The sequence below is a fragment of the Ylistrum balloti genome, unplaced genomic scaffold (genome assembly GCF_031769215.1).
Source record: "Ylistrum balloti isolate Yb309-2 unplaced genomic scaffold, AGI_CSIRO_Ybal_v1 Utg369808, whole genome shotgun sequence".
Classification (NCBI taxonomy): Eukaryota; Metazoa; Mollusca; class Bivalvia; order Pectinida; family Pectinidae; genus Ylistrum; species Ylistrum balloti.
Window position 1 is genome coordinate 2346495 of NW_026781982.1, and position 27400 is coordinate 2373894.

General features: G+C 36.5%; 2 protein-coding genes across 2 annotated transcripts; one reads left to right on the forward strand and one right to left on the reverse strand.

The window, feature by feature from the left end:
- Window positions 1-756: 756 nt before the first annotated feature.
- LOC132544761 (amidophosphoribosyltransferase-like) lies at window positions 757-18091 on the reverse strand. Its single transcript, XM_060208411.1, has 11 exons — window positions 17931-18091; window positions 17072-17208; window positions 13304-13437; window positions 10090-10202; window positions 9297-9436; window positions 8840-8944; window positions 8196-8324; window positions 2519-2646; window positions 1734-1955; window positions 1262-1382; window positions 757-893 (listed from the first exon to the last, which is right to left on the reverse strand). The coding sequence occupies exons 1-11, from the start codon at window positions 18089-18091 to the stop codon at window positions 757-759; spliced, it is 1527 nt and encodes a 508-aa protein (XP_060064394.1).
- Window positions 18092-20405: 2314 nt separating this feature from the next.
- Window positions 20406-24927, forward strand: LOC132544795 (multifunctional protein ADE2-like). The gene is made up of 8 exons (XM_060208440.1): window positions 20406-20418; window positions 21367-21585; window positions 21957-22135; window positions 22467-22674; window positions 23062-23231; window positions 23711-23888; window positions 24102-24260; window positions 24764-24927. The coding sequence occupies exons 1-8, from the start codon at window positions 20406-20408 to the stop codon at window positions 24925-24927; spliced, it is 1290 nt and encodes a 429-aa protein (XP_060064423.1).
- The last annotated feature ends 2473 nt before the right edge of the window (window positions 24928-27400 follow it).

The window sequence follows — 27400 nt, forward strand, 5'->3', positions numbered from 1 at the left end:
GTATAAGGTTTGAGCTGTTTACTGAAATCTCTTGATTTCTAGAGTACGTTAACAATAACAGCTATGAAGTTGTCTCCTCTTTGATAAATTTCCATGATATCAGCTCTGTAGCCTTTGCATAAAAGCTATTGGTTTGTAGACTAGAAGTCCCTAAAAGATAAGTTCTGTGGCCCTTTATATGAAATTGTCTTGGTATGGGGACTAACTGCAACTTGATCTACAGTTGTCTGCCCTTGGATAAGATATGAAATCAGAGATTTCAGTTCATTACATAAAAAACCAAGGCTTGTCAATAATAACTTGCTTAATTTACAGTTGTCTGCCCTGGTATAAGTTGATGAGTTTTATGTCCATTTCAAGAAATCTCTTAGGGTAATTCAACATGCCTTAAACATACAGTTGTCTTTCAATAGGTAAGTCTTCCTAAGATTAGAGTTCTCATGGCCATTGCATGTAATCTCTCAGTTTATCATTCAGTTACCTCCCCTTGGTAAGTGTTTATGAGATCATTTTGTGTTTTATTGCATGAATACTCTTAATTCATGGATATGAACATATCTAATTCACACAATTATCTCCTTTTGGAGAATTCCTCCGAGTCTTGTATCGTTTTCAACATCAGAGTAATCTCCCCTATAGAGTAACTGAGTTCACCTCTTTTTAACTCTCTGTTACTTTTCACTGTGAGAGCTCTCTCAAAGGGAGGCCATTTCCTGTGGTCTTTCAGAGCATCACAGCAGCCTTCACTCCTTCCCGTCACCAGTCTGGTTCCACTGGATAATCTCCCGTGAGACAGGCCACACAATGACCAGTTGATTCTGTTTCACTCTTTATTCCTTCAGTCACTGCTGCCTTGAGACCTTCTACAGAAAGGTATTGTAAACTGTCCGCCCCTGTCAATCACAACATATGACATACCCATCAAATGACAATGCTACAGTTTATAAACAGGTTCCTTTACCAACAGGTTTTTTTTTAAATTCAAGTGTTCATGTGAGAGTACAGCATATAAAGAGAGACCTGTTGTATTCATGTGATAAAATTTAGTCAAACATTGAAATATAACAAAACAAGAAACAATTTTCTATCATGTCTGCATCACTCAATAACCTATCTCTTTGATGTGATGAAAACAAATCAGAAATAGCCAGCTACACATTATTTTTTTTTCATATAAAATAAACACTTAAAGGCACATGTCTACTGAAGTATTTTGTATTTTCATGGGTATCAAATCTATCTTTAATCATTAAAAACTTACCAAAGTAGTCAGCCAGCTGATCGACGGGGATTTTGTTGGCCACAAGTTCCTGGTGAGTAGGGATGTTGATTCCCATGTAACAGGGATACTTGATAGGAGGTGATGCAATCCGGATGTGGACCTGTATACAAGAAGTGAAGAAGTGTGTTTTAATATCTCTAAAATATCTGACCAGTTGCTACTATAACAATGTTTTATTCTATGAAACTTCATTAATTCTTATCTCACAAATCATACCAATGTCAGACATTATAAATGATTCTATACCAGAATTTAACATTTTTCACTATAATAAAGCTACTTTTTTAGCTCATTTTACTTTCCTTGCATTTGGACTTGATGAAATATCCTGGTTAAGTAAACAAAATCCCAAAAAGTGGTGGCAAGTATTTCAGCAGCTCTCATTATCGTGCGTTAGAAAAACCATTCGAGAACTGAGTAATGTTTATTTTTAACAATCACAACCACAAACCTCTTTTGCCCCCTCAGCCTTGAGAAGTCTGACAATAGGAATCATCGTCACACCTCGAACAATTGAGTCATCCACCAGCACAATCCGCTTGCCACTGAAATTCTGTGAAAGAGCTCCAAATTTCTTAGCGACAGCCAGCTGTCGTAGCCTCATGTTTGGCTGAATAAAGGACCGTCCGACATAGCGGTTCTTTGTGAAAACCTCTCCGTAAGGTGTGTTTATCTGTTAGAAGTGGTATATGTTATTTTTCATGAATAGTTAAAACATTTCCTTCATTATATCATGACCAAGAACAGTTTGTATGGAATCAAGCTGATTAGTGACAAATGTTTGTTACTTTTAACCAATGTTTAATTCCTTAATAATGTTACACAAGAAGTTCAGCCAAAGTTTACCTTACAAAATTAAGTATCATATAGTGTTTTTCTATATCCTGAATCATTGATGAAGAGATCTGGTTTCAATTTGGTTTTATATGTCTTAACATACTATCTAAAGGTCATTAAGAACAGTGTACCTGGTAGATTGTAAAATTCCTATAATGAAGATTTCCTACTGAACAAACGGTAAATATTAAGTCTGACACTGAACAAAATGTCTGCTTAAAATCAAATAAAATAGTTTTGTGTCTTTCAAAAATTAAATCTTATTGTGAACCAAATGGTACAAAAGATGTAAGTCTAAATACACATGACCATGAATGGATGTTAATTGTAGATAAGCTAATGAACTAAAAGACTTGACCCGATGAAAGATTATTGTGTGGAGACTGTAACAGTACTCACAGCAGCAGCATAAGCCATGGCCGCGGGCGTGGCTGACTCGGGAACGGTGCTGACCATATCTACATCTACAGGTGCTTCCTTGGCTAATTGTCTTCCACAATTCTGTCTCACCATGTACACCATCTGTCCTGAAAGTCAGAGTGACATTGTATTTATATACAAACTTTGTTAACTCAAAGTCACCTGTCCTGAAGGTATTTATAGAAAAACTTTGTTAACTCAAAGTCATCTGTCCTGAAGGTCAGAGTGACACTGTATTTACTGTCAAACTTTGTTAACTCAAAGTCACCTGTCCTGAAGGTCAGAGTGACACTGTATTTATAGACAAACTTTGTTAAGTCAAAGTCATCTGTCCTGAAGGTCAGAGTGACATTGTATTTATAGTCAAACTTTGTTAACTCAAAGTCACATGTCCTGAAGGTCAGAGTGACACTGTATTTACTGTCAAACTTTGTTAACTCAAAGTCACCTGTCCTGAAGGTATTTATAGAAAAACTTTGTTAAGTCAAAGTCATCTGTCCTGAAGGTCAGAGTGACATTGTATTTATAGTCAAACTTTGTTAACTCAAAGTCACCTGTCCTGAAGGTCAGAGTGACACTGTATTTATAGACAAACTTTGTTAAGTCAAAGTCATCTGTCCTGAAGGTCAGAGTGACAATGTATTTATAGACAAACTTTGTTAACTCAAAGTCATCTGTCCTAAAAGTCAGAGTGACACTGTATTTATAGTCAAACTTTGTTAACTCAAAGTCACATGTCCTGAAGGTATTTATATACAAACTTTGTTAACTCAAAGTCACCTGTCCTGAAGGTATTTATAGTCAAACTTTGTTAACTCAAAGTCACCTGTCCTGAAGGTATTTATAGACAAACTTTGTTAACTCAAAGTCACCTGTCCTGAAGGTCAGAGTGACACTGTATTTATAGTCAAACTTTGTTAAGTCAAAGTCACCTCTCCTGAAGGCCAGAGTGACACTGTATTTATATACAAACTTTTCAGAGTGACATTGTATTTATAGACAAACTTTGTTAACTCAAAGTCACCTGTCATGAAGGTATTTAAAGACGAACTTTGTTAACTCAAAGTCATCTGTCCTGAAGGTATTTACAGACAAACTTTGTTAACTCAAAGTCACATGTCCTGAAGGTCAGAGTGACACTGTATTTATAGACAAACTTTGTTAAGTCAAAGTCATCTGTCCTGAAGGTCAGAGTGACAATGTATTTATAGACAAACTTTGTTAACTCAAAGTCACCTGTCATGAAGGTATTTAAAGACGAACTTTGTTAACTCAAAGTCATCTGTCCTGAAGGTCAGAGTGACAATGTATTTATATACAAACTTTGTTAACTCAAAGTCACCTGTCCTGAAGGTATTTATACACAAACTTTGTTAACTCAAAGTCACATGTCCTGAAGGTATTTATAGACAAACTGTTAACTCAAAGTCATCTATCCTGAAGGTCAGGGTGACAATGTATTTATACACAAACTTTGTTAACTCAAAGTCACATGTCCTGAAGGTATTTATAGACAAACTGTTAACTCAAAGTCATCTATCCTGAAGGTCAGAGTGACAATGTATTTATAGACAAACTTTGTTAACTCAAAGTCATCTGTCCTGAAGGTATTTATAGACAAACTTTGTTAACTCAAAGTCACATGTCCTGAAGGTATTTATAGACAAACTTTGTTAACTCAAAGTCATCTATCCTGAAGGTCAGAGTGACAATGTATTTATAGACAAACTTTGTTAACTCAAAGTCACCTCTCCTGAAGGTCAGAGTGACACTGTATTTACTGTCAAACTTTGTTAACTCAAAGTCACCTGTCCTGAAGGTCAGAGTGACACTGTATTTATAGACAAACTTTGTTAACTCAAAGTCATCTGTCCTGAAGGTCAGAGTGACACTGTATTTATAGTCAAACTTTGTTAACTCAAAGTCACATGTCCTGAAGGTCAGAGTGACAATGTATTTATAGTCAAACTTTGTTAACTCAAAGTCACATGTCCTGAAGGTATTTATATACAAACTTTGTTAACTCAAAGTCACCTGTCCTGAAGGTCAGAGTGACACTGTATTTATAGTCAAACTTTGTTAACTCAAAGTCACACCTGAAGGTCAGAGTGACAATGTATTTATAGTCAAACTTTGTTAACTCAAAGTCACATGTCCTGAAGGTATTTATATACAAACTTTGTTAACTCAAAGTCACCTGTCCTGAAGGTATTTATATACAAACTTTGTTAACTCAAAGTCACCTGTCCTGAAGGTATTTATATACAAACTTTGTTAACTCAAAGTCACCTGTCCTGAAGGTATTTATAGTCAAACTTTGTTAACTCAAAGTCACCTGTCCTGAAGGTCAGAGTGACACTGTATTTATATACAAACTTTTCAGAGTGACATTGTATTTTTCATGAAGGTATTTAAAGACGAACTTTGTTAACTCAAAGTCATCTGTCCTGAAGGTCAGAGTGACATTGTATTTATAGACAAACTTTGTTAACTCAAAGTCACCTGTCATGAAGGTATTTAAAGACGAACTTTGTTAACTCAAAGTCATCTGTCCTGAAGGTCAGAGTGACAATGTATTTATATACAAACTTTGTTAACTCAAAGTCACCTGTCCTGAAGGTCAGAGTGACAATGTATTTATAGACAAACTTTGTTAACTCAAAGTCATCTGTCCTGAAGGTATTTATAGACAAACTTTGTTAACTCAAAGTCACATGTCCTGAAGGTATTTATAGACAAACTTTGTTAACTCAAAGTCATCTGTCCTGAAGGTCAGAGTGACAATGTATTTATAGACAAACTTTGTTAACTCAAAGTCACCTCTCCTGAAGGAAGTGACACTGTATTTATAGACAAACTTTGTTAACTCAAAGTCATCTGTCCTGAAGGTCAGAGTGACACTGTATTTATAGTCAAACTTTGTTAACTCAAAGTCATCTCTCCTGAAGGTCAGAGTGACAATGTATTTACAGTCAAACTTTGTTAACTCAAAGTCATCTCTCCTGAAGGTCAGAGTGACAATGTATTTACAGTCAAACTTTGTTAACTCAAAGTCACATGTCCTGAAGGTATTTATAGACAAACTTTGTTAACTCAAAGTCATCTATCCTGAAGGTCAGAGTGACAATGTATTTATAGACAAACTTTGTTAACTCAAAGTCACCTCTCCTGAAGGTCAGAGTGACACTGTATTTATAGACAAACTTTGTTAACTCAAAGTCATCTGTCCTGAAGGTCAGAGTGACACTGTATTTATAGTCAAACTTTGTTAACTCAAAGTCATCTCTCCTGAAGGTCAGAGTGACAATGTATTTACAGTCAAACTTTGTTAACTCAAAGTCATCTCTCCTGAAGGTCAGAGTGACAATGTATTTACAGTCAAACTTTGTTAACTCAAAGTCACTCGGGACAGAAGCTTTTGAGTTATCCAATTATCTGAGTTAAGAGTGTTCCAGTATTTGCTATGAAGTCAAGCATGTTTGCTTTGGTGAGTTTGAGCAACACACTATGAGACTTATGCTATGTATGTTTACAAGTACAATACAGTTTCATAATTTGATATCTACACATATCAGTGTCATTCAGTCTTTGAATGATGTAAAACACACATTATAAATGAAATCACAGCAATTTATTCAGATCATGTAGAATAACCACATCTGAAAACAAACTAAAACACTAACATGGTAGTATGGAGAGAGAAATTCTAAAACAGAAGTAATATTGCATCAGTATTACCTCAAAATCACTGTGTTGGAACGTATACATAGCCCAGATTATTCATGAGTAGGCTGCACACTTAGCTTCACTTTGTCCACATCTCACTGACAATTCAGTTACAGTGGAACACAATGAAGATAATATCTACTTAATATTTTTAATTCATAATCAACGCTGAGTTGTAGAAGAATGTCTCATTTTATACTGAAACAATGTACAGTATGTCCCTGTAACAGTATGTCCCTGTAACAATACGGACCTGAGAACCAGTCCTAGGATGTGATTTTATCCAGGATGTCAGACCTGAGAACCAGTCCTAGGATGTGATTTTATCCAGGATGTCAGACCTGAGAACCAGTCCTAGGATGTGATTTTATCCAGGATGTCGGACCTGAGAACCAGTCCTAGGATGTGATTTTATCCAGGATGTCGGACCTGAGAATCAGTCCTAGGATGTGATTTTATCCAGGATGTCGGACCTGAGAACCAGTCCTAGGATGTGATTTTATCCAGGATGTCGGACCTGAGAACCAGTCCTAGGATGTGATTTTATCCAGGATGTCGGACCTGAGAACCAGTCCTAGGATGTGATTTTATCCAGGATGTCGGACCTGAGAACCAGTCCTAGGATGTGATTTTATCCAGGATGTCGGACCTGAGAACCAGTCCTAGGATGTGATTTTATCCAGGATGTCAGACCTGAGAACCAGTCCTAGGATGTGATTTTATCCAGGATGTCAGACCTGAGAACCAGTCCTAGGATGTGATTTTATCCAGCAGCTAATTTTTACATGATTACGCATCCTGTGATCTGTATTTTTATTTAAGAGCGTCTACAGTTTTCATGTTTTTATCCAAATCATCCAACTGGGGTCAGTACTATGATAGTGTTAACCAACATTGATACAGCTTCATTACCATACAGAGACATCTGTAATATCACAATTTAAATTCTACTATTGAACAAGAATCAATCATCTTACAACAGTATTCCTTACCAGGTGCACTTTCTAAACTGTTAGAACTGTAACATCACTAAAAATATCATTCTTCAAATATCAACAAATTTTGTAGATTTCTGGTAAACATACCTACCCCCGATACTTATTTTTTAAGCAGAATGAAATTTTAGTGTTATCTCTTTTTGGAAAATTGGTGCAATGATAGACATCCACAATAATTGTTTCTTGAATTAATCACAGAAACTACAATTAGCATGATCATACAACTTCTGAAACAGCAAAATTTGTAATTTTGTCTGTTTCCATGGTAAATAAATAAAAAACAAAAAACAAAAAAATGAGACTCCTCCACTTCCAGTACGCTAGTTTGATAGTTGTACAAAGTTTCAGATAGTTCTACTGAACGATCTTGGAGTAATGCTCCATACTAATGAAATTCACAATTTGGCTTATCTGTTTCTATGGTAACAGAAAAATCATTTACATGGAGAACTTCTTCATAGTAAAAGGCAGTAGTAGAGCACTAGCGCTTGACAAGTGTATGAAGCTTGGAGTGATTATCTCGAATGGATTCAGAGATCTGGTCTGAAAAATGTCCAGGCATGGCTGGATAGACAAGACCAATCGATTGTCCCCCATAAATGCTTTCCATGTTTTATTGTTAGAGGTGATATAAGATTACTGCTTAAACAATGTTTACATTATCATTGTCTTAGAAATTTTGGTTGTTAAAAAAACATATCTAAATATGATTCAGCCTAAATTCCATGACAGTTAAAAACTGCATAAACTTTATCTATTCTACAACAACTGAGGAAAAGCTGTTAGTGCATGTTAGTGCCATAAAAATTAAACCCCAGTTGCGAGTGTTTCTACATTGCCACACAACCATTGAACATAGTTGTAACCACAATGTACAGGAGACAGATAGTAAACATTGCTTAGATAATACTGCTGATAGTGTCCTATCTTACCTTCAAATACACTGTCAGATCTGGCGAAGTACACATACTCAAATATACACAAGGCTGGCGGGGTCTGTTTGTGTTTGGGAGCCATGTATACTGATCGGATTCCCTTCTTGCTCAATTCCACAACTTCTCCTAAATTGTAAATATTCATTATAAAATACTGCAGTTCTCTAGGGACGTTTCCTTCCACTTATGTATACAATTTTTTTCACCCAGAAAAAGTATTTTAACAAATTGGTTATAGCTATCAATATGCAATGTATTAATAATTTTAAATTTGTTTGATGCTGGAAACTGTTTGCCCAGTTTAATATTCACTTTTTTTTCTAAAAAAGTCAATCTATATCAATTAAATTTCAGCCAAGATTTTGCTATTCACATAGTCTTTATAACACATCTATTTAACAGTGAAGCAAGTAATCAATATACAATGAATTCTCACTCATTACAGAAAGCAAATATTTTCTAGCAGTAAAATATTAAAACATTTCACCACTGTGTTCACCTAAAAGCTAAATGGCTTGTCATTAAAAAATGTAAATTGTAGTAGTAGCAATATTAAACAACCACAGTTTATGCTTAAATAAAGATCATCATTATTTCTTGCTAGCTTTAACAATAAGTGAGTATAAGAATACATGTCTTGCCTGGGAGAACTTCTCTGTAGTATCGGGCGCCTATACTGCTGAAGGCACAGGACTCGGAAGCCACAACCCATCCATCTACCTCGGAGTCATCAAGGATTTTCTTCCCTGTGAAACAAAGCAACTGATTTCAAGGTAGTCTTGAAGATTTATAAACTTAGATCAGTCAGAAAGCATTATTTCATTTTATCTTTAGCACATGCCTTTTGCTTAGAATTCATTTTCATTTTCTACCTCAACAGGTACTTATCTGCTTGTCTTAATGAGGAATTTTCGTTTTGGAGCCAAATAAGTTTACAACAATTGTAAACATGACAAATGAATTCAAACTGATTAAGAAACTTGCATCGCAGTACACTGTTATTATAGTAGAATTTACAGCTGTCCCTTAAGGTTTGTTGTTATTTGGGGAAGCAAAATCAATCACCTATCACTGGAAATCACTAGATGTAAAACATACCTGAGAACGCTGCAGCAGGAAGCAGCTTGCCTATACATAGTGGTCGATTTCCAATAGGGTCCCGTACTGCATACAACTTATCCTTGTTCATAATGACCAATGCATATGATGCTTTCGTCTCCTGCATGATCTTCTTAATCCTTAATTGATTTTTAAAATTAAACTAACTTTAAATTATTTGGGTTCACATATTAAAATCTAATTAAAACAAACAGTTTAGGTTTGAAAAGTTTAAAAATAGAGAGTTTAAGAAAATTTTGTATTTCTTGGTCCCATCCCTGGTACAGTTTATATGTAGGGTTTGGTTTAATATAAATTTTGAAAATTCTGTACATATTTTAGATTATAATTTCATTGATGTGAATGTTCTCAGTTAATTTTATCTTCTGATTATACTTTGTACATCAGACATCAGTGATTTAACTTTTTATTTCAGGTACAAGTTGGTATCTTGAATGGTTTTGGGATCATGCTCCATACAACTAAAATTTGCAATTCAACCTGTTTCCATGATAACAGAAAAAGTATTTAAATGATGAACTTCTCCATAGCAACACTACTAGAGAACTAGTTTGATAATTGTACAAAGTTTTGAGTAGTTCTGAATGGTTTCAGAGCTCAGGTCCTGAAAACCTGAAAGTTTCAATTTGGTCTGTTTCCAAGGAAACAGTTAAAGTATTTGAATTGATAATTTCTCCATAGCAAAAGACAATAATAAGTACTAGTTATATACTAAATATGTTTCCATCAATAATCGCTGGACCAATTTCTTCCCAGAGAACCCCTACATTACCTTCCAACCCAGTTGGCTCCATCTGGTTCTCCACATTCTGGCATGTGTGTGAGAAGTTGTGTAATTAGTTCACTGTCTGATCCTGATGACAACCCAACTCCATGTCGCAGTAACTACAGAAAATATTCATGTCATAAATACTCCAATGTGTCGCAGTGACTAGAGAAATCATGTTTGAAATATTGGTAACAATCACATTCAACAAAACAGCAACAAGATTGAAACACGGAATGATATCAAGTATTATCTCTATATCAGAGTGATTCTCAATTAGCCCAGGGTGTAACCATATAACCTGAAACTCAAAGTCAGAGGACTCAACTGAACACTCAAATCATATCTGATTTCCCTTACCTTACATTTGAGGGACTCTGTGTTAACTATGTTTATATTTTGAGCTGCCTTACCTTACGTCTGAGAGACTCTGTGTTAACTATGTTTATATTTTGAGCTGCCTTACCTTACGTCTGAGAGACTCTGTGTTAACTATGTTTATGTTTGAGCTCCCTTACCTTATGTTTGAGAGACTCTGTGTTAACTATGTTTATGTTTGAGCTCCCTTACCTTATGTTTGAGAGACTCTGTGTTGACTATATTTATGTTTGAGCTCCCTTACCTTACATTTCAGAAACTCTGTGTTAACTATGTTAATGTTTGAGCTCCCTTACCTTATGTTTGAGAGACTCTGTTAACTATGTTTATGTTTGAGCTCCCTTACCTTACATTTCAGAAACTCTGTGTTAACTATGTTAATGTTTGAGCTCCCTTACCTTATGTTTGAGAGACTCTGTTAACTATGTTTATGTTTGAGCTCCCTTACCTTACGTTTGAGGGAATCTGTGTTAACTATGTTTATGTTTGAGCTCCCTTACCTTACGTTTGAGGGAATCTGTGTTAACTATGTTTATGTTTGAGCTACCTTACCTTACGTTTGAGGGAATCTGTGTTAACTATGTTTATGTTTGAGCTCCCTTACCTTACGTCTGAGGGAATCTGTGTTAACTATGTTTATGCTTGAGCTCCCTTACCTTACGTCTGAGAGACTCTGTGTTAACTATGTTTATGTTTGAGCTCTCTAACCTTACATTTGAGGGACTCTGTGTTAACTATGTTTATGTTTTGACCTCCCTTACTTTATGCTTGAGAGACTCTGTGTTAACTGTTTATGTTTGAGCTCCCTTACCTTACGTTTGAGAGACTCTGTGTTAACTGTTTATGTTTGAGCTCCCTTACCTTATGTGTGAGAGACTCTGTGTTAACTATGTTTATGTTTAAGCTCCCTTACCTTATGTTTGAGAGACTCTGTTTTAACTATATTTATGTTTGAGCCCCCTTACCTTATGTTTGAGAGACTTTGTGTTAACTATGTTTATGCTTGAGCTCCCTTACCTTATGTTTGAGGGATTCTGTGTTAACTATGTTTATGTTTGAGCTCCCTTACCTTATGTGTGAGAGACTCTGTGTTAACTATGTTTATGTTTAAGCTCCCTTACCTTATGTTTGAGAGACTCTGTTTTAACTATATTTATGTTTGAGCTCCCTTACCTTATGTTTGAGAGACTCTGTGTTAACTATGTTTATGCTTGAGCTCCCTTACCTTACGTCTGAGAGACTCTGTGTTAACTATGTTTATGTTTTGACCTCCCTTACTTTATGCTTGAGTTTGTGAGACTACTTTGTGTTAACTGTGTTATGTTTATGTTTGAGCTCCCTTACATTATGTTTGAGAGAATCTGTGTTAACTATGTTTATGTTTGAGTTCCCTTACCTTATGTTTGAGAGACTCTGTTAACTATGTTTATGTTTGAGCTCCCTTACCTTACGTTTGAGGAACTCTGTGTTAACTATGTTTATGTTTGAGCTCCCTTACCTTATGTTTGAGAGACTGTGTTAACTATGTTTATGTTTGAGCTCCCTTACCTTAGACTCTGTGTTAACCTTACCTTACCTTACGTCTGAGAGACTCTGTGTTAACTATGTTTATGTTTGAGCTCTCTAACCTTACATTTGAGGGACTCTGTGTTAACTATGTTTATGTTTGAGCTCCCTTACCTTATGTTTGAGAGACTCTGTGTTAACTATGTTTATGTTTGAGCTCCCTTACCTTATGTGTGAGAGACTCTGTGTTAACTATGTTTATGTTTAAGCTCCCTTACCTTATGTTTGAGAGACTCTGTGTTAACTATGTTTATGTTTGAGCTCCCTTACCTTACGTTTGAGAGACTCTGTGTTAACTATGTTAATGTTTGAGCTCCCTAACCTTATATTTGAGAGACTCTGTGTTAACTGTTTATGTTTGAGCTCCCTTACCTTACGTTTGAGAGACTCTGTGTTAACTATGTTTATGTTTGAGCTCCCTTACCTTACGTCTGAGAGACTCTGTGTTAACTATGTTTATGTTTGAGCTCCCTTACCTTACGTTTGAGAGACTCTGTGTTAACTATGTTTATGTTTTACCTTATGTTTGAGAGACTCTGTGTTAACTATGTTTATGTTTGAGCTCCCTTACCTTATGTTTGAGAGACTCTGTGTTAACTATGTTTATGTGTTACCTTACTGAGAGACTCTGTGTTTATGTTTGAGCTCCCTTACCTTATGTTTGAGGGAATCTGTGTTAACTATGTTTATGTTTGAGCTCCCTTACCTTATGTTTGAGAGACTCTGTATTAACTATATTTATGTTTGAGTTCCCTTACCTTATGTTTGAGAGACTCTGTGTTAACTATGTTTATGTTTGAGCTCCCTTACCTTATGTTTGAGAGACTCTGTTTTAACTATATTTATGTTTGAGCCCCCTTACCTTATGTTTGAGAGACTCTGTGTTAACTAAGTTAATGTTTGAGCTCCCTAACCTTATGTTTGAGAGACTGTGTTAACTATGTTATTGTTTGAGCTCCCTTACCTTACGTTTCAGGAACTCTGTGTTAACTATGTTAATGTTTGAGCTCCCTTACCTTACGTTTCAGGAACTCTGTGTTAACTATGTTAATGTTTGAGCTCCCTAACCTTATGTTTGAGAGACTCTGTGTTAACTATGTTTATGTTTGAGCTCCCTTACCTTATGTTTGAGGGAATCTGTGTTAACTATGTTTATGTTTGAGCTCCCTTACCTTATGTGTGAGAGACTCTGTGTATACTATGTTTATGTTTAAGCTCCCTTACCTTATGTTTGAGAGACTCTGTGTTAACTATGTTAATGTTTGAGCTCCCTTACCTTACGTTTGAGGGACTTGGCATTGACAAGTTGTCCATTATGTGCCACAGCTGTAAGGCCATGCAATGTCTCCACCACAAAGGGCTGTACATTAGAAGTGTCAGACTCTCCGTGGGTTGAGTATCGTGTATGACCTATTTATTCAACATGAAGGTAAACAAGTAAAGATTACCCCTCAATACATAGATACATATGTTAACATACTTATTGATAACAATGAGAAATCTCATAGATGTTTTTTAAGCAGAACTGCTGTAATGGCGCTCCAATATTGCCTTGAATGCCTTCTGCGATATAGTTGTGCTATTTTCATACCTCAACGTTGTTTGCATGTGCCCTAAGTAAATCTGAACAACAGGCTAAATATTCAATATCACCCAGCATGCACAGATTCATAAATTTTACTAATCCTGTCTTCTTCTTTCATGTTGATTTACAAAGCTCTGAATCATGATTTGTACTTTGGACATGTCCATTGCTCTGCTATGACCCAAGTCATATGAACTAGTACAATGTTGCCTCACTGTGATCCCAGTAATATATACCGGACCTATCCAGTCCAATGTTGCCTCGCTGTGACCCCAGTAATATATACTAGACCTACCCAGCCCAATGTTGTCTCGCTGTGACCCCAGTAATATATACCGGACCTACCCAGTCCAATGTTGCCTCGCTGTGACCCCAGTAATATATACCAGACCTACCCAGCCCAATGTTGTCTCGCTATGACCCCAGTAATATATACCAGACCTACCAAGTCCAGTGTTGCCTCGCTGTGACCCCAGTAATATATACCAGACCTACCCAGCCCAATGTTGTCTCGCTATGACCCCAGTAATATATACCAGACCTACCAAGTCCAGTGTTGCCTCGCTGTGACCCCAGTAATATATACCAGACCTACCCCCAATAATATATACCAGACCTACCCAGTCCAGTGTTGCCTCACTGTGACCCCAGTAATATATACCAGACCTACCCAGTCCAGTGTTGCCTCACTGTGACCCCACTAATATATACCAGACCTACCCAGTCCAGTGTTGTTACGCTGTGATCCCAGTAATATATACCAGACCTACCCAGTCCAATGTTTCCTCGTTGTGACCCCAGTAATATATACCAGACCTACCCAGTCCAATGTTGCCTCGCTGTGACCCCAGTAATATATACCAGACCTACCCAGTAATATATACCAGACCCCAATGTTGCCTCACTGTGACCCCAGTAATATATACCGACCTACCAAGTCCAATGTTGCCTCGCTGTGACCCCAGTAATATATACCAGACCTACCCAGCCCAATGTTGTCTCGCTGTGACCCCAGTAATATATACCAGACCTACCCAGTCCAATGTTGCCTCGTTGTGATCCCAGTAATATATACCAGACCTACCCAGTCCAATGTTGCCTCGCTGTGACCCCAGTAATATATAGCAGACCTACCAAGTCCAGTGTTGCCTCGCTGTGACCACAGTAATATATACCAGACCTACCAAGTCCAGTGTTGCCTCGCTGTGACCCCAATAATATATACCAGACCTACCCAGTCCAGTGTTGCCTCACTGTGACCCCAGTAATATATACCAGACCTACCCAGTCCAATGTTGCCTCACTGTGACCCCAGTAATACATACCAGACCTACCCAGTCCAATGTTGTCTCGCTGTGACCCCAGTAATATATACCAGACCTACCCAGCCCAATGTTGCCTCGCTGTGACCCCAGTAATATATACCAGACCTACCCAGTCCAATGTTGCCTCACTGTGACCCCAGTAATATATACCAGACCTACCCAGTCCAATGTTGCCTCGCTGTGACCCCAGTAATATATACCAGACCTACCAAGTCCAGTGTTGCCTCACTGTGATCCCAGTAATATATACCGGACCTACCCAGTCCAAGGTTGCCTCGCTGTGACCCCAGTAATATATACTAGACCTACCCAGTCCAATGTTGCCTCGCTGTGACCCCAGTAATATATACCAGACCTACCCAGCCCAATGTTGTCTCGCTGTGACCCCAGTAATATATACCAGACCTACCCAGACCAATGTTGCCTAGCTGTGACCCCAGTAATATATACCAGACCTACCCAGACCTATGTTGCCTTGCTGTGACCCCAGTAATATATACCAGACCTACCCAGTCCAATGTTTCCTCGTTGTGATCTCAGTAATATATACCAGACCTACCCAGTCCAGTGTTGCCTTGCTGTGACCCCAGTAATATATACCAGACCTAACAATCCCAATGTTGCCTCACTGTGACCCCAGTAATATATACCAGACCTACCCAGCCCAATGTTGCCTCGCCTGACCCTGTAATATATGACCCCAGTAATATATACCGGACCTACCCTGTCCAGTGTTGCCTCGCTGTGACCCCAGTAATATATACCACACCTACCCAGTCCAATGCTGCCTCACTGTGACCCCAGTAATATATACCAGACCTACCCAGTCCAGTGTTGCCTTGCTGTGACCCCAGTAATATATACCAGACCTAACAATCCCAATGTTGCCTCACTGTGACCCCAGTAATATATACCAGACCTACCCAGTCCAATGTTGCCTTGCTGTGACCCCAGTAATATATACCAGACCTAACAATCCCAATGTTGCCTCACTGTGACCCCAGTAATATATACCAGACCTACCCAGTCCAATGTTGCCTCGTTGTGATCTCAGTAATATATACCAGACCTACCCAGACCTATGTTGCCTTGCTGTGACCCCAGTAATATATACCAGACCTACCCAGTCCAATGTTGCCTTGCTGTGACCCCAGTAATATATACCAGACCTACCCAGTCCAATGTTGCCTCGTTGTAATCTCAGTAATATATACCAGACCTACCCAGACCTATGTTGCCTTGCTGTGACCCCAGTAATATATACCAGACCTACCCAGTCCAATGTTTCCTCGTTGTGACCCCAGTAATATATACCAGACCTACCCAGCCCAATGTTGCCTCGCTGTGACCCCAGTCCAATGCTGCCTCACTGTGACCCCAGTAATATATACAAGACCTACCAAGTCCAGTGTTGCCTTGCTGTGACCCCAGTAATATATACCAGACCTACCCAGTCCAATGTTGCCTTGCTGTGACCCCAGTAATATATACCAGACCTACCCAGTCCAATCCCAGTAATATATACCAGACCTACCCAGTCCAATGTTGCCTTGCTGTGACCCCAGTAATATATACCAGACCTACCCAGTCCAATGTTGCCTCGTTGTGATCCCAGTAATATATACCAGACCTACCCAGCCCAATGTTGTCTCGCTGTGACCCCAGTAATATATACCAGACCTACCAAGTCCAGTGTTGCCTCCCTGTGACCCCAGTAATATATACCAGACCTACCCAGTCCAGTGTTGCCTCACTGTGATCCCAGTAATATATACCAAACCTACCCAGCCCAATGTTGTCTCGCTGTGACCCCAGTAATATATACCAGACCTAACAAGTCTAGTGTTGCCTCACTGTGACCCCAGTAATATATACCAGACCTACCCAGTCCAATGTTGCCTCACTGTGACCCCAGTAATATATACCAGACCTACCCAGTCCAATGTTTCCTCGTTGTGACCCCAGTAATATATACCAGACCTACCCAGCCCAATGTTGCCTCGCTGTGACCCCAGTAATATATACCAGACCTACCCAGTCCAATGTTGCCTCACTGTGACCCCAGTAATATATACCAGACCTACCCAGTCCAGTGTTGTTACGCTGTGATCCCAGTAATATATACCAGACCTACCCAGTCCAATGTTGCCCCGTAGTCTGACCATGTCCTCTTCACTGAAGATGTGACTGACCAGTCCCATGCCTTTCTTCTGTCTATGCAGCGAGTCATTTGCACCCATACTTGTCACAATTCCTGCACTTTCTTGACCCCTGTTGATCAGCATATGTTTGATATCTTACAAAATGTATGATTTATTCATTCAGGTACCTTACAATCAGTGAATGTATCTATGTAACATTTTAGCTTGTGAACCCATGATATACCTGTATAATTATTGTAACCCTATGTACCTTTTATGTACAGTGAAACATTTGTTCTGCTTTAGTTTTAATCTCCTGTTAAGATATTTGTCTTCACACAGTGTTAATTTTGCCCAAAAGCATGACACATATTTCAGCTTTAACATAAAACTTCAACCACTCTTTTATTTTTGCCTTAATAAGTTATTAACAAAGGGGTGAAATGCAAAAAAAAAATTGATTCCCTGTTTACAATAGGTCTTTTTTCTGTTTAATATGGGGCCCAATAAAGGCCCTGTTCTCTGTGGAAAAAAACCACATTTTTTCCAAATCCAGGCATCAAAATCCCAAAATAGTTGAATTTTTCAATAAATCTGGATGGTACCATCCCATGCACAACTTATGTATATTCAATTCTGGGTTTAGATGGTTGTGTTTTTGCTATAACAATGTATATCAGCTATATTGGAAACAAATAAACATCAGATATTAAATTATCTTTACTTTTCTGGTTTAAGATTTTGTAGCACTTTTTTTCTCAAATTAAAAGCTGTTTGCCTCATTCCCAAAGTAGGGAAAGAAAGCACTGCAGTAAGAATTGTTTTGAAATAACACAATGAGATTTATGATACCTGTGTTGCAGACTGACCAGTCCCAGACAGATGGTGTGAGCCACATCGAGCTGGGTAGGCCACTCTCCAGTGGCCACACAACCAAACACACCACAAGCCTCATGAAGACCTGTATCCTCATCAGAAGTTATTGTCTGGCTACTGTTGGCTTCAAACTCCATACTGCTTATCTTGTGTGGCAATTCTCTGGTGTCCTACCTTAAAACAGAAAGTAAACAAAGTATCCATACACATTTTATCTAGAATCTAGCCACAGAACTAATCACCTGACCCTGATACTTTTTACACATTGTATTTGATTCTTCAATTTTCTAGTTTTTATTCTCAACTATGAATGTCATGTTTATGTACTAGTTCTGACTCGTCACATTTGGAGAAAAATGTGATTTTATTAAAAAGTATATGGTCAGATGTATCCTTGATGGACATATATGGGGATGGTACAATATCATGTATGTTAGATCTATCATTTATTCAAAATTAAGTCTTCTTCAATTGACGATGCTCAAAACCATAGATTTAGAATACAGGACCATGCAAATTCTGTAAAAATTCCTTTCCCAAGCAGGAAGAAGATTCACTACTTTTCCCCCTTTTCGGTCAGCACCTAGGAGGACCAGACCTAGACTAAGCTCTCTGTTATGGGTCCTGCCCCTCTGCCCCCAAATTATACACCCCTTCATTCAGAACTTTATTGGAAGTCCTTCATTTTATCCAGGAATGCTACAGAGTAAAAGTTTGTGTATAATGTTTTCACTTATATGGGATGACTGACAGACTGAAATTGGATCTCAATGATGTTATTTACTGGAAAATGATCACATATATATATATACACATGTAATTAGACAAAAACAGATATCTAAGTGTGGTGTATGAAAAACTGACTTGGGACATGGTCCTAGAAATGGTCTTTGAGTGTTAAAAATTATAAAAAGTACATACCTATGATCTATCCTGGAATGGCCTCTATCACAAAATTGTGTAATCCTCATAAAAACATGTATTTTTCTCTTTCAAGCTGATGAATAACTGATTTCTCCTTTTACACATAAGTAATATCACTGATATGTATATACCTACATGTCAGCTGATATATAATCCCACGTCAATTACATTTAGCAGTGCTTAGAATGACCTGTGTCAATCAGTTAACATTATCATTCCAGTTCTAGTTCAGACATGCATGTGTACACAACCAAGTTTGTGACATGCATGAATGCCCTTTGTTATCACTTAACCGTAAATTGAACATGTTGACAAGTTACCTAATTTTGACACTAATCTGATGTCACTTTAGTATTGATTATAGCCTTAGGATAATTTCTTTTTATTAAACTCTTGATTACTACAAAAGTGAAAAGATAATTACATTTAACAACGATATAACAAAAATAAATTGATTTATTTAGGAGACATTTGTCAGAATTACAACTTTTTAATTAGAGGCTGAGACGTATATATATCATATGTGATATATACGTCTCTGTTAGAGGTAATTAAAAAAATATGACAATTAAGTAATGAAAAACAAAAATGTGGTATTTTAAATTTGTGAATGTCTTTATCTCTCTCTTCTTGTTTTCAACCCTACATAAACAGCATTATGTAATTGACTGTCCCTGGGAAATTTCCAAGATGCCCACGCAGTTGACCGCTTTTCGACCCTATACATGTATAACGACCTTGACATGCATGTACTCTTATTTTTAAAGTCTATAATCATAACGAAGCTTTAAAAAATCCTGAAACATGCTTTAACTATACCCACGATCGACCAGCATCAACTACATCTTAATTAGAATATTCCGTTGAAAATAATAATCGATCTTATTTGTCAAAATTCCATAAATACGGCACTGTGAAGTCTTAGATAAACATCAGTTAGCATGGAAACTTAATAAAGGCATTTTGCATGGTCACTGATCATGAACAGCTGATCACAAGTGACAGTATTACAACAACAGCCTGGTCGACCACAGCAAAAAGATTGAGTCGACTCCATGTATGCGTGTTGACAATCAACGTGAATAATGACATGATTCTAAAAAAATAATAACTAAACCTTTCAAGTTTAATATGTTTGATAGCTATAGTTATCTATAATTGAAACTAACAACTTACCCAATTTCTACTCACCGCACTTCTGTAACATGACCCCGAGGTTACCGGGTACGCCATGAAAATTGTATTCCTACCCCGAAGTTGTTTACAAAACAATGTATAAAAGTTTACATTGTTTTCATTCCACATCATCAATGTAAGATCCTATATCAAAAAATATATATCAGTTAGAAAGGAAAATGTTCAACTTCTCATACTTTTAGAGAAAATACCAAAACTGATACAAAACTATTTTCTTTGTCGGAGGATTTAAGTCATTCGACAAGTCGCACGTGGGGAAGTTCTAACTAGGAACGTCTCTTCCATTTCACGCACCTGTTACTCATTTTAAGACATCAGAAGGGAAAAAAGATGAACGGAACAGGTAAGTATACGTATTTGTCACTGAGGCAATATCTTTCGTGGTGTAAAATAAGTTAATAGACTTATTCGGTATTTCTTCATCATTTGACAATTGAATGGTGGCGGGAACTTACGTCACATTATGTGCTTCAAAACTTTATAGACTTGCTCAAGTCTTGGTTATTTTTCATGGGGTTCTTCAAAAAAGTCATCAATATCGATATTGTTATTGTCATGTCACTATTTCACACGTTCAACCAAAAAACAATTATTGCGTTAATATATTTGTTTATTCAAATATTTTAAGAATTGTTTTTAACATAATATGTTTACGATTTTTCTTCAACTTAGTTGAGACCGTCTCGATTTTTTCGGCTTCATTCTATTTTGTGAGCGCTGTTTTCAACTTTGAATCTATTTCACATGGAGACTTAATAAATACTTTTGTAGGTTTCCTCTTTATTCTTACTGATTCTTGAACCTCTTTTAGTAATAACAAACAATTTTTCATAAACAGTTCACTTTTTTCACAGTTTTGATGCTTGACTAAATTTTTTGCAAAATCATTTAAATGTATGTATGGATTGTTTTCATGAACGGAATTAAACTGATTCAAAAATGTTTGGAAGAGTTAATAGCCTTTGTTCAAACTTTCAAGTTTGTGGACATTTCTATGGCATGACTGTCCTCGGGGATGGGGTGTTGAAATTTTGTCAATGTTTAGCTCACACAGGTCAGACTGTTTTTAGGAATAATTAAGATATCAAGACATGGAGATTAGTATAAAATTGTAACATTATGTGTAAAATGTCTGGTATAGGAGCCAGAGAAAACTTGGTCTACATCACTCAGTTCATACATTTAATAGCACTGTTAATTCTTTATGCATGACTTCATGCAAATAAAAGATTTAAATCATTACATGTGAAAAGTTTAACAATACTATAGCTTATTGTTTCTGTTACAAAAGTATCAGAAAATGGTGACTGTGACTATACCCTTGGGCCAGTCATAACTGAAGGGAAGACCAAGATTGTGTACAAACTTGAATCTTTGCCTGGTCATGTGATGCTTAAATCAAAGGATCGAATTACTGCAGGAGACGGAGCAAGGGCACATGATATGGAAGGCAAAGCTGCCATTTCAACAGCGACTACATGTGCTTTGTTCAAATTGCTAAATGATGCTGGTAAAATAATTATTTTATTTCTCAGTTTTTTGCTGCAGTATGATTTATTGTTATATAAAAAATTCACACTATCTGAAGAAATATAATATAATGATTTTAGAAATAGAGTTAATAGTGCAACTAAATTCGATTTCTCAATTTTCGTTTCAGTATGATTAATTATTTGAATAAAATATCGCTATGAAATCAGAAAGTGTCATGATTTTCAAATTGAATTAATGGCTAACTTGTTGAAAAAATAAAATTATTAAAATTTGGATAAAAAGTAATGTTCTTGTATATAGATGAAATATTTAACATTTAAAGAAAAGACACTAAATGCAGAAAAAAATACTGAGAAAAATAACGTCCTATCAATTACATTTTGTTAGGAATTAAGACTCACTTCAAGAGGCAGCATTCTGATACCGAGTTTGTAGCATTAGAATGTGAGATGGTGCCACTGGAGTGGGTGACAAGGAGAGTTGCCACTGGGTCCTTCCTCAAAAGACATCAGGGGGTAAAAGAGGGCTTTCGCTTTTGTCCACCCAAACAAGAAACTTTCTTCAAGGTAATTTCCAAAATTACAGTACCATTTTTTTCCCGAAAAATAGGTTCTTAAGAATAGCTCTCAAATCAAAAAGTGACCCTTGTTGAATTTCAAAATGAAAAATTTGATTTCCTTTAATTTGGATGAAGCAATTTCAACAAAACAAAGTCAGATGTGAGATATAGGCCCTATGGGCCTCTTGTTTCGTATAAGTAACATCATCATTCCAAAAAGAAAATGGTGTACCAATACATTGATATATCCCAATTTTGCAAAAGTTAATTCAGGACAAATTTGATTCATGTATTAATATTTTCTGTCATGACTTTTTACATTTAACTATTGTTTTCAGGATGATGCAAATCATGACCCTTTGTGGTCGTACGAACAGTGTGTTGCGGCAGAATTACGTGTAGGTGGCATTTTGATTGGACCAGATGAGCTGGACATCATGAGAAAGACAACTATCACTGTGTTTGAGATATTGGAGAGATGCTGGACAGCACTGGACTGTAGCCTCATCGACATGAAGATAGAATTTGGAGTTGTACAAAATACTGGTTAGCTGTTATATAAAGATAGACAGAAAGGAGTATGATAATAGAAACTGGCTTTGTCAGATTTCCGAGAAAATTGTTAAATCATGACTTTGTATTCTAAGGATATTGTGAGCAAAGTTTGATTTTTAATTCAATTTTTAATTTATACATAATAATTGGTTAGTAGCTGATTGGTAGGTTTATAGGTTTTATTGTTTACAATAAACCAACAAACTTATGCAATAGATTTACTTGAGGATCAGGTCTTACCACAGTTTTTCTCTAATTCAGTTGTTTTATTGACCTATTGACCCTTTACATAAAATCCTACAATATAAAAGATGCCAGGCTGTATACTGACTTATCAGACACGATAGTCCCAAAATACAGTTAGGGTGTGATTTACAGGTGAAATAGTACTGGCGGACACTATAGACAGTGACTCGTGGCGTCTGTGGCCAGCAGGAGACCGTCGGTTGATGAAGGATAAACAAGTTTACAGAGAACTAAAGGAGGTTACTAAGGAAGCCTTGGATACTGTGAAGCGTAACTTTGAATGGGTTGCAGAGAGAGTCAAGGTACATGTGTGTATTGAGTATGTTGATTGTTACACATAGAGCTAGCAAAGAATAACAGATCAGTTAGCAGGAAGACATTATAGGTTATAAGAGTTACAATGGGTCAGCATAGTGGTGAGGTTAAAAGTAGCACACAGTCTACTTGTTGTTAAAGGTCAAGGTCGTTAGATAAGCGGGTGGCATGGTGCTTATCATTAGAGAGAAAGCGAGGAGATGATGAGAAAGTAAACATTGTAAAATAAATAAGGTTGTTCAATATGACTCTTGGTCAGCTTGAGGCCAGACTAGACTTCAATACCATCACAGTGTTTGGAATTCATTTACTTTTAACTTTCACTATATTTATACATGTTCATGGTACCAAAACAAAACCACAACTTATTCAGGAGTAAAGCAATACTTCTTTTTTTGAGGGTTGATCATCTTAAAAGAATCTCTCACAACTGAGTGAGAGTAACACAATGTATTTATCATTACAGCTGCTGTCGCCTAAACCTACTGCCAGAGCTGTTGTTTTGATGGGGTCTGCGTCTGATTCCACCCATGCTGAAAAGATTAAGGCTAGCTGCAAGTCATTGGGTGTTCCATGTGAACTGAGAGTCACATCAGCTCACAAAGGCACAGAAGAAACACTCAGGATACTGGCTGATTACGAAGGTGGGTATCAGAGAATTCCACTATTTGATCAAATATGCCTGATGTTCTAATGCAAGAATGATACAGTATCAAAAGATTATTTTTGCAAATCTATGTAGCGGTCATATTGATGTGATAACTGGAGTTATTGCCCTTTTATATGGCTATTGTATAAAATTATTTAGTATTATATTTTAATCTTACATTGATCAGTTTTTTCATGTATTTTGACAGGCGAAGGTATACCTACTGTTTTTATTGCTGTTGCTGGGAGAAGTAACGGTCTGGGGCCAGTGTTGTCCGGCAGTTCTTCATGGCCAGTTATCAACTGTCCCCCATTGTCAGGAGAGTGGGCAGCCCATGACATATGGTCCTCCATGAGACTGCCATCAGGTAAAAAATGATTTAAGGCCTTTACTTTGGGCATACTTATCTTTCAAAAATTATTTAATTATCTCAAATGAAAAACAATATAAAGGTATGTCCATAAAACCAGATATCTACTTAACAAATTTGCTGTCTTACTGATGGCAATATTTAGGTTATCCAATATTGCAATGCATCAGTTATTCTTAAAAATTGAAAATTAATTATTTTCTAGTTTTCTAAATAAACATTTAGTCTTCTAAAAATATTTCATAAGAATCATAAGGTTTAGAAAAATTCATGAATGGTCGTTAGAGTAAGACTAGTATAACCTGTCGCATTGATAGAATTTAACCTAGAATAAGTGGAATTAAAGTTTAGCCATGACATTTATTATTATGGTATGACCACCAGTCGGTAGTCTAGTGTACATGCTGAAGGATAACGTGGTGTACTGGTACTAATTTTAATAATGACTCCCTGGTTATCAATTTTTCTCAGAATTTACAGTAGTGAAACTTATGTTGTAGGTCTAGGATGTGCTACAGTGATGTACCCAGAAGCTGCTGGTCTGGCCGCCGCTCAAATCCTTTCTCTGACCGACCATGTCATCTGGAGCAAGATCCGTGCTAAACAACTGAATACTTGGATAGGACTCAAACAGGCCGACCGCAAGATGAGGAATGACAAGTGATCACCTGCATGTATGGTATTTTCACTGAAGGGATGTAGAATGACAAATTTGACACAAAGGTTGATGGACTCTTTTTCTGATATGTGGATTTTGTTTTGTTACAATTTTAGTGCTCACAATGTTAATCTTTAATCACAGAGTTTGCTATTTGGTGCTTATTCAATTCATTATCTGGGCTTTTGTCCACTGTTTTCCAAGAGTAGCTGATGCCATTTTCAATTCTTTCATCCACCATGGACTAGAAGAAATATCATGTTGAACATGTTAACTTTCTGTATTTGTTAACTGTTCTATTCCAGTCAGAATGTGATGGGAAATAGTTATTAAGGTCCAAGACCAGATTCTTAGTCAGAACTGAACAAGATCATGAAATCTGTGTTCAGTTCATTAAAAAATAATTTACAGATGCGTTTGCACATCATAAAATGATAATCAAGATGGGAGAAGAGACAATATGTTGTACAAGTTAACAGGTTGTATCCTAGATATGTAGCTGATGTGGTATCCAAGATACCTGGCAGGTGGGTGTGGTGTATATGGCAGGTGTGACATGATGTTGTGAAAACTCTACGGTTGTATATTTACAATATAAGAAATGAATAAAACATGTATATTTCTAGAATGATTTTATTTGATCATTTGATTGGTTAAAATCACTTTATAGTGATGTATAGACAACATTTAACATGAGCAACTTAAAAGACTTATGTTGTAAAGCTACTGGACTTTTCTCCCTCTGTTCAACCTAGGCCATACTGTTATAGAGAAATACATGTTGTAAACAAACGAATCATAGGCAATACATTCATTAGGAAAACGACTACATTTAACAAATTATCAGACATAATTCATCTGGTTATAATTCTTAGGCAAAATACTGCACTAAGGTTTAAACTAAAGGTTGAAAAGATTTCCTAGCATTAAACACATGTTTAAATGTCCACTGGTAAAACCTAAACACCTAGGCAACATGTAACGTGGAAAGAAACCAAGGTAACAAGATTTCAAGTCAAATATCATATTGAGGTTTATAGTCAGAATATTTTAGCAGCAGCATTACATACTAATATGCACAACACTTTGTACCACAGTTAAAAGGTCATGGAAATTTGGGTAGCATATTAAACCACCTGAAGTATTTAAAAGCATTGAACTTGCCATATTTGAATTTTACCTTTGAAAATTTGATAGTATCAATATTTTGTTTACTGATTTTGGTATTTGTTTAGTCAATGTTTGATAAAGTCACCAAAAGTCCATGATTGCAAATTCTTATTCTAAACTAACAAAGCTGTAGGACTGATAATACCTACCGAATCAGCATACTACAATCACAGAAGATTTCAAATCAATTTTAAAATCAGCACACACAGAACTACATCTACAAAGGCATAAATACAAGTGTTGGAGGCTGAAGGTAAACACATTGATCATCATTTGAATGAGACAAATTTATATGCATATTATATGTGTAGCAAAGATTTAAATTGACAACCATTGCAGCGTGCACTATCAAAGTACAAACTCCATGAAAGCACTTGAGCAAATCAATGGGCATAAGACAACATACATGTTCTGGCTTCAAAAATCATTTAAACCTCATTTTTTTTAAAATTCTTAAAAATCAGAAAGTTTAAACATGAAGCCAGGAGTTGAGAAACAAAATGCATAATATAGTGTAATTGTATCTCACTAACTGTTCATATCCAACGGAGAATGATGACGTTGATTTCACAATAAGACCAAAGAAAAGCTTTTAAGTATTACAATGAAACAGATACTATTGAACAAAAAAAACAATGATACATATATATACACAGTGATGGATACTGTACATAACTTTTAGTTATCTACCTTGATCAATTCTTTTTTTACAATGTGTGCATTGTTACCTGGGGCCTGTTTGTTTATGAAGACAATTGAACTGTCAGCACTTTAAGTGTATCATTTCAGGCACAAATCAGGACAGACATGAATGTGTTAATACATGCCTCTAAAGGCTTTGTCGAAGCGCGTTATAAAGCAAAATTAGAGTAGATGGTTTGCTAAATTTTATAAACAAACAACCCTAGTCCACACTTGTCACAAAACAAAAATGGCCCTGTTATGTATATCAGTAACCTTTTCAAGGCATTGTTTTTTTTTTGTTTTTGTTGATTCAAATTGTTTTACAGAATTCAAGTGAAACTCTTTGTAAAGAAGCTCCATGTCATTATGGAAACATATACCCTTAAATCCTTAAATATTTCTAGAATGTTGCACAATCCATATTCCCAAGTTTCAATCCTATTTTTAAAATTTAGAAGTTGAATTCTTTTATTATTAACCTATAACAATTTTCAACAATGAGCATCATTGAGGATACATTTTATGACCTCTCATATGTACTATATTACTTGATTTGGTCAAATGAAGTTCTGATTCATGGAATCCAGTTAAATATTCAATGATGAATTCAATGAAAGTGGATATT

Coding starts and splice junctions, on each gene's coding strand:
- LOC132544761 (XM_060208411.1), bottom strand. CDS start 18,091: ATGGAGTTTGAAGCCAACAGTAGCCAGACAATAACTTCTGATGAGGAT. Junction 17,209..17,930: donor CTGGTCAGTCTGCAACACAG/GTATCATAAATC, acceptor GCTGATCAACAG/GGGTCAAGAAAGTGCAGGAA. Junction 10,203..13,303: donor CCAAGTCCCTCAAACGTAAG/GTAAGGGAGCTC, acceptor TATTTTCTGTAG/TTACTGCGACATGGAGTTGG.
- LOC132544795 (XM_060208440.1), top strand. Junction 22,136..22,466: donor AACAAGAAACTTTCTTCAAG/GTAATTTCCAAA, acceptor TATTGTTTTCAG/GATGATGCAAATCATGACCC. Junction 23,232..23,710: donor GGGTTGCAGAGAGAGTCAAG/GTACATGTGTGT, acceptor TTATCATTACAG/CTGCTGTCGCCTAAACCTAC.